The sequence below is a fragment of the Homalodisca vitripennis genome, chromosome 7 (assembly GCF_021130785.1).
Source record: "Homalodisca vitripennis isolate AUS2020 chromosome 7, UT_GWSS_2.1, whole genome shotgun sequence".
NCBI classification, from domain to species: domain Eukaryota; kingdom Metazoa; phylum Arthropoda; class Insecta; order Hemiptera; family Cicadellidae; genus Homalodisca; species Homalodisca vitripennis.
The window spans coordinates 29,954,448-29,962,439 of NC_060213.1; the positions used below are offsets into that span (position 1 = coordinate 29,954,448).

At 31.1% G+C, this 7,992-nt stretch overlaps 1 protein-coding gene across 1 annotated transcript; it reads left to right on the plus strand.

Moving 5' to 3' along the window:
- The first annotated feature begins 783 nt into the window (after positions 1 to 783).
- On the plus strand, positions 784 to 7,654 carry LOC124366513. The gene is made up of 3 exons (XM_046823101.1): positions 784 to 902; positions 5,450 to 5,556; positions 7,227 to 7,654. Exons 2-3 carry the CDS (start codon positions 5,464 to 5,466, stop codon positions 7,581 to 7,583), a joined length of 450 nt encoding a protein of 149 aa, XP_046679057.1. The 5' UTR covers positions 784 to 902; positions 5,450 to 5,463; the 3' UTR covers positions 7,584 to 7,654.
- The last annotated feature ends 338 nt before the right edge of the window (positions 7,655 to 7,992 follow it).

The following is a 7,992-nucleotide window of genomic DNA, read 5'->3' on the forward strand; positions in this document are numbered from 1 at the left end:
TGAGCATGGAGTCCCACAGAAGTCCATTCCCAGTCCAGTCCATTTTTGAAATATGTCAACAACATAGGGTCATCATATGCACGGGCGACTCGTGGAATATGCTTATGATACTAGTTTCTGTTTCAGTTCAAATTTGCACCTCCAATCTTTTGTCGATCTTAATAATTGAGCCCAAAATTTCAAATCCATCAATATAACAACACATTTCACAAAATCAACTGTTATAGATCTTTGCCTGAGTCTTACAGACTCACAGTATGGCCCTATCGCAATGTCGGCATCTTATATTCTCATGCTGGAAGAGTTGCATTTAACAAAATTCCTATGAATACACCTGGATCAAGGATTGACGTGGAATGATCACATCATTGATGTCCGTGCCAAGCTTTTCTCAGGCATTTAAGTTATGATATCGATACTGATTTTTATTTCATTTTCGATATTCTACAATCAATAATTCACAAATAAGCACACAATGATAGCTTTAGTTAATTAAGAATTGTTCCTGTGATTAAAAGTTGATTAAAGTTACGCTACATAACTCTTATTTGACGCGTTATCAATAGTTGCTCATTGTTCTCAACAGAAACAGCGGAACACAAATGTTACGGTACATAAATATTATTTGACGCGTTATCAATAGTTGCTCATTGTTCTCAACAGAAACAGCGGAACACAAATGTTACGGTACATAAATATTATTTGACGCGTTATCAATGCTTGCTCATTGTTCTCAACAGAAACAGCGGAACACAAATGTTACGGTACATAAATATTATTTGACAGGTTATTACTTTGGTTTCTGATTCTTCCCACTCGAGAAGAACCTTCCCACACCTCAGAGCAACATTCAACACTGCAAGTTCAACTAGACAACATCTTTTCCATTTTACTGGACCCAGGTAAGTGGAATAAGTTTTTACATTGTAGTGTACTAAACCATTGTAAAAGCCATTTTCATGTTATTCATTTCTTTAATTCTTTTGATCCCAGCTGCTTTTTTAGTACCCTCAAGATATCCATAAAAATATACTGTAAGGGATCTCCAAGGAACCCCTGCACTATTTTATCCATTTCGCAGACTCATGTAGATGTATTTATTTTCACCAACTTGTAACAAATTTAAAAAATATACATTTCTTTTCGTTCATCATAAAATATTGTTAATTATAAGAATTGCTGGGAAAATGTTTTTCTTATGAATTGAAGAAATGTGCAACTACGTCAAATTTCATTAAGTGACATAAAAAATAAGTCAAACATACAATTATTTTATTATTGTACATATTTTTCAACATAAGTAAGTTCCCTTAACGTAACGTAAAATAAAAAAGTACTGGAAGGAATAAAATTTAATGTTTAATGTAAACTATAACACAACATTAAAATCTGTAAGCGATTCCTTATTTAAGTGTTTGATTAAAAAAATAGTTTAAAATGCAATTAAAAGAAAAATTTTAAACTCATGCAAAGAGAACTATCTATTTCTAAATATTCTATGTACTCAATAGTATTAAGATTAATATTTTGCATTGATTCAGCCAAGACTGCAATATGGATTAATCTTTAGGGGTAGTGCGTATAATCTACTGCTATATCTATATCTATATCTCGTACATATATAGGCTAAGAGTGACACAAATTAATATAATACAAATAACCTATAATATTATATAACATTATAATAATGTCTCTCTGTGTGTTTGTATGCGTTACTCAATGAAGTAAAAACTAGTTGACCGATTGCACTAAAATTTTACATGGACATTCTTAGAGTCCCTGGTTAATATACTCGTACATCCCTATTTCGAAAATCCCTCTGAACTACGCCCTAATGGTTTTGAAAATTCCCTTCTTGTCTTAATTAGTAAATAGTAAATGTATCTTTAATTATTTATAAGATCAAAAAATAGTAAATATAATATTTTATACAAATTTATAGCCTGTATGTTTTTTCCTGTTTATATTTATAAGTTACACTTTACAAATGAATTGCTACGTGCAGAACCTATTCTTTGTCTGAATTATTTTTATTGATTTTTTATTCAACTACTGTTGTATTATTATTACTATAGAACTATCAAATACTATTTAATTAAATGGTCATTTTTCTTATCTCATTAGTGAGTTAACGAAAAGCTAAGGACTACAGTCTCTCTTTAAGGTTAGGATTTCTCCACACTCGCTTAAAATAGTTCAGTTGTGACAGAAATTGTTGGAGCTATTTAATAAAATATCGTGAAATATTGGAGATAGATTAGAGAAATTTCAGAGTTACTTATAAAAACCATTTTCCTCTCTAACTTCAGAAACCCTTTCTTAAACGTAAGTATAAAGTGGATTGAGGTACATGCCAGTGACTATCGCTTATCTCAGGATTGTTTGGAATGAATTTGAAAAAGAATATGCTTATGTTGTCTATATTTAGTTTTTTTCACATGCGATGTAGCGGATAAGTGCTATTACTGAATAAAAAAAATGGAAAGCTCTTCTCAACTATATTTCCAAATAAACATTTTACCTTTCCTTTACCTCCATCTGTATAAGATTCTTTTTGAATTTATTTGAGAAACGGAAATGATGAAACAAGTTCCCCAAGCTTTGGTGAGAAGAAAGTAAGGCGTAGAATATTTAGAGTAACCAATGGCCCATACAGAATTTTTGGACACTGCTTTCTTCATATACATTTAAAGTTTTTTTTATAATTTTAACGTTGGAAAAGAAACAAATAAAATAAATGAACTCCTTATTGGTTTGAAACATTTGATGTTTGAATGTTATAATTATTAATATAGACTGTTGTATTGGTACATTGAGGTAAATATATATAAATTTGTGTTATGTAATACTTTATTATTCTTTCATTTCTTCTTCTCATTCTGCACTAATTTTGTGATTTACACTTTTTCCATCCGTTAATGGTGTTAAAATTTATGAAAATATCATTAAACTAATTGTCTTTTATGTATTATTGTTTACTGATAATGGCAATGAACAAAAAGTAATCTTTTGATTCTGCTTTAAGTACGTTTGTACGAATTAATGAATTAAACACGCATGGATTTATGTATGTATTTATGAATTTATATATGTGCATGTGCACATGTAAGCATATTTATAAATAAAAAGTTTGCCAACATTATAATAGATTAAGTAATAAATGAACATCGTTGCTGGATTTTGTTATATAGTTTATTAATTGTTAAAGCTTGGTTGTTATATAGCCTATTAATTATTTATAGTTAAAATTGTAGTTTGTTAATATATTAATTTAGTAGTTGGTAAAACAACATGTTTCTAATATTATTTATATTTTGTTACTTACTTTAAATTTTACATTAAAATATAGTACATTAAAAATAAATCATTAATTATTTAGTTTTAGTCACAAAATTATTTTTTTAAGTTTTGTTTTTCTGGCTACAAGTTTAAAGTGTTTCTAATTGCTTAAGAGTCTTCAATATACTAATGGTTTTTAATTATTTATATTATCAGTTATAGCACTGACTTACTTACAGTTTTTCAGCGTTCAGAATCCTAACCCATCTGGGATGAACCAGGGTAGATACACTGTCATTAAAATTAAAATCATGACTCCTAAACTATTGAGTCAATACATTTAAAAATGGCTCTGATTATGAAAAGTTAGAAATGATCTACTATAAACCTAGAAAATTAATATTCAATAACATTTCGATTTCCATTAAATTTTTCTTGTTTATTCGTTTTGCGGGATGTACTGCAATGCATCCAAAATCAGCTAAACAATAATTAATTTTCCTGAACAAAAACAACTAAAAAAAAACATAAAACTATATCGAAAAACCCAAAACAACATAAGACTATCTAAAAAAACTATATACTATCAAAAAAGGAAAATAATGTTAGTCTTATAATCATCATTGAACTTAAGTTACATAATTACAAGTGTCTTAATCAAGGATAATCTAGGTTGTTTCGGAATAATTATGAGAAAAAATTGATTTATCTTTACAAACTTTATCTTCCAGAAGTGTTAAAATTATACAGTTTATAATTTACTTAATTTATTAAAAAGCACTCCAATAATTATGAACTTTTATTTTTGTGAGGCTTTTCGTGTTCCATGAGCACATCATCAGACCCAAATAACTGAAATAAAAAGATTACTTTACTTATATTTCAGTTATGTGGGTCTGATGATGTGTTCATTGAACACGAAAGGCCTCACAAAAATAAAATATCATAATTATTGGAGTGTTTGTTCATAAATTAAGTATTTGATTCCAATAAGGAAAGCTGGTAGAATGTAGTTTATTATTTATTAAATCTTTTTTGGACTTATGAAGCACATAGCATACGTGTCAAAGCCAGGCCTAGATTCAATATTTATAGTATAATGTTATAAGCTCTTCGTCACCTTTAAGAATATTATTTTAAATGAAAATGGAAAATACGCTACTTACTATAAGTTTTTAAATAAGCGCAAATTAAAAAAAATGTATATAAAGTGACTACTACTCGTATTCAAGAAATCTTGAAAGTTGAAAAATATGTTTTAAAGTTTGGTAGTTTAAGCCCAGATGGATTTAGCACAGCAATCTTGCAATCTTACCCGTGTTTATAAATAAGAAAAATATCTGCCTATCATTTTAAAAATTTCCCCGTCCTAAAACTGTGTCATCCAGTTATCTTATAACTTCAAATTTACAATTTTAATAAGTAGAGCTAAGCTCCAGGTCACCTACTTTGCAACGTCTGGAACCTGAAGGTCACTGACTCCTGGAATTTAGAGAAATGTTTGTCTCAAGTTCATTTTGTGCTTCTTCGACACCGCCATTTTTTTTTATCTCTTGAGTCAAACATGACTCTAAATTCCAGGAGTCAAGTCTGTGATACCGTCAGATTCCAGAAGATGCACTGAGAGGAAGGTGAACTTGAGCTAAACTCAACATTCAGATTGAACCAATCCTTCCAACCATATACTATATCTGTAACTGTATTCTTTCCGCTTTTTTCTGAAATGTCAGCCTTAAACCCACGGGCCTTTAAGTTGTTGAAAAAAACCAAACAGCAAGAAGAAAGACAAAAGATAGCAAATGCTTTTAAGCTTTTTTGATTGGACCAACTGGATTAAAAAATAGGATGCTCCCCACTTCGACTGATTACTTTGAGTGACAGGTGTGTGAACATTGCCCTTTATAAACGGTTTCTTCATAGTTATTGACACAAAAATAGTATTGGTGAATGAGAAATGAGTACTTGTGGGCAACTATCCTATTGGAGTTTTACGTTGGTACGCCTGAGACATTCAAAATCACAGTTCTGGAAAACACACACAAACGATATTAATACAGACACTTTATAATGGAAGTATTTTTGGGTATATTTAACAAAACCTTTGACGAATCAGTGTCAGTTGCAGTGTAATTTTCTGTATGTTAAATGCTGTCATGTGTTTTTATTTCAGAAAACTGTTCAAACATGTGGATTGTTGTACCTTTGGCAATATCGATAATCGCTACTGGGTCGGGATATTTTGAAACAGTGGACGCCCAGCAGTACTGGAACTATCAGGTAAATCCTAATCATATGTTCCAGTATATTTTGACTATATTACGAGACGTACGATTAATATTGTGGCCATTTGGCTTTATTATTTATTATTAATACAAAGAGATCTGAAGTTTAAACAATATATGTACGGTTTAAGTGCATTAAAGAACAGTTGTTTTGCCTGCATCTAGTTTTGCAATGATATGTATCATAATATAGTAAACAAACTTATACAGTTATGAGTAATTTCCCATGACTTAGTTTAAACGGTTATTTGTACTTAAATCCATATTAGGAACTAGAATCCTGTGAAAGTCTCTTTGAAGGGGCCACAATGTAGGTACTGGAATGTACATTCCAGGGTAAAAAGAGTGTCGGAAAATATTTTCTATTCAGAAACAAATAAAGTTTAAACTTAACCCGTGAGGAACCAATGTATATAGTTTCAATTATTACCAAGAGTTATCGTACAGACGGGCAGAGAGAAAGATAGAATATTTTTTGATCTTTGACTCCAAAATTATACAAGGATTTGTTTGGAATCTAAGGAACACAAGTACCAGATTTAAAATCTCTTGGATCTTTCTATCAAGAGTTATCGAACAGGCAAACGGGCAAGTGGATATAAAAAACCCCTTCTAATTATCCCTTTCAATTTAAAAGCCTACAATTCGCAGGCAAACTCGGTTTTTCTAAGATGGTGAATGAAGTTCAAGGGCTTGTTAAAAATAGCGACAGTGGATTTAGGGAACCCGTATTTCTCCGTTTAGGAAGGGTTGATTCAATTAAAATTGAGTTTAGCTCAAGTTCACCTTAGTTTTATAGCAGCGTCTGGTATCTGCCGCTGTCTCAGACTTGACTCCTGGAATCTGGAGTCATGTTCGTTTGAAGATATCCAAAAAAAGGTTGACAACGGAAAGCTTAAAACGAAACACTTACATCGTTTCCTTTTGTACCTGACAAGACTATGACGAGACTACCACTTCACCTATTTATAGGTGTCTCTGATGTCGAAACGATGGATATGTTTCGTTTTGAGTTTATTCGATTCCAGGAGTCAAGTCTGAGACAGTTTCAGATACCTGACGCTGCAATTAAAAGGTGGTAAACTGGAACTAAACTTATAATTCAACACAGTAATAGTTGGGACTTACCAAACTAGACGAAACAAGTTTATATTTTAATCACGTAGTAAAGTACGGCTATTCAGCTACAGTAGTAAGTAATACTCATATTTTCCATCACTTCCGAATTGTCTTTCGACAAAAACCTCATTTGGATTGTTACGAACATTTTAAAACATAAAAAAGCCAAATCGAGTTATGCGATTACCAACGAAAAGGCATTAATTTAAAATATTGCAGAGGAAAACATGGTTCTTGGTTTCGGTATGAGTTAATTCATTATGCCTACATTTTAATCTCCATTTCCAGTTATCCCTTAACGTTGGTGGTAATAGTTATTTATATATTTAACATCTCCATTATTTTACATTTTACAAATCAAATCAATCAAATGTAAGAAATAATATTTTATTGCAATGTACAATTTTACATTGCATTGCAAAGCAGTGAAATGTGTTCAATAAACAGCAAGAATCAAGTAGATGAAATCATAAATATATATTTGACCAATCATTGTTAGTTTAATACTTCATTATAGCAACATGTAACATCCTGTTTTGTACGCAGGATTATCCTGAGAGTCCCTCCTACAACACCTGGAGTGCTCCAACTGGGAATGAAGAGCATGGGTTGCTACAAATGGTTTCCAGACTGTGTCCCAACTGCCTACAATCGGGTGGAATAGATGAGGTCTCCGGCATTCCAGGTTTAAGAAATGCCATTGAATATTCATATTTCAACACGATAAAGCCATCCATGAATGAAATGTTTTACAAATACGGAATTGACAAAGGAGCCGCGTACAGATACGCTGACAGTCTGTGTAATAGGAATTCACAAATGATATCATTCCTACCCGGCAATGACGTGGTGAACATGCTTTGCTCTGATATTCATGAGACGGTGCAACAGGAAAATTTGTAATTCTACTATATTGGTGTTTGCTGTTTTTGGGTTTCGCAAATTATAAATGATTTGCTCATATAGAATTTAAACATTATGCTTGTTTGTATTTCCTTCTCCCATCATTTAATAATAGGTATACGATAGTAGCGTGATCCCAAAAAGTAAAAACTGAAATTCCTAGACTAAGTTTGCATTAACAGATGTTTTTAAGACTTTGAATAATTTTATATTTTGCATCACAAGCTTTCCATGTCAGTTGAAAGTTTTCGATTTTGTAATTCTTACAATTTACGATTTAAAATTTTAACAAATTTAGGCTTATAATGCTAAAGCTTTTTAAAGAAATTGGTTGATTAACTTTAAAAATTTGTTGGTACTTTTGAGGGCAAAGTGTGGGCTCCTCATTATTAATTGATTTTATAAGGGT

Coding starts and splice junctions, on each gene's coding strand:
- LOC124366513 (XM_046823101.1), top strand. CDS start 5,464: ATGTGGATTGTTGTACCTTTGGCAATATCGATAATCGCTACTGGGTCG. Junction 5,557..7,226: donor AGCAGTACTGGAACTATCAG/GTAAATCCTAAT, acceptor TTTTGTACGCAG/GATTATCCTGAGAGTCCCTC.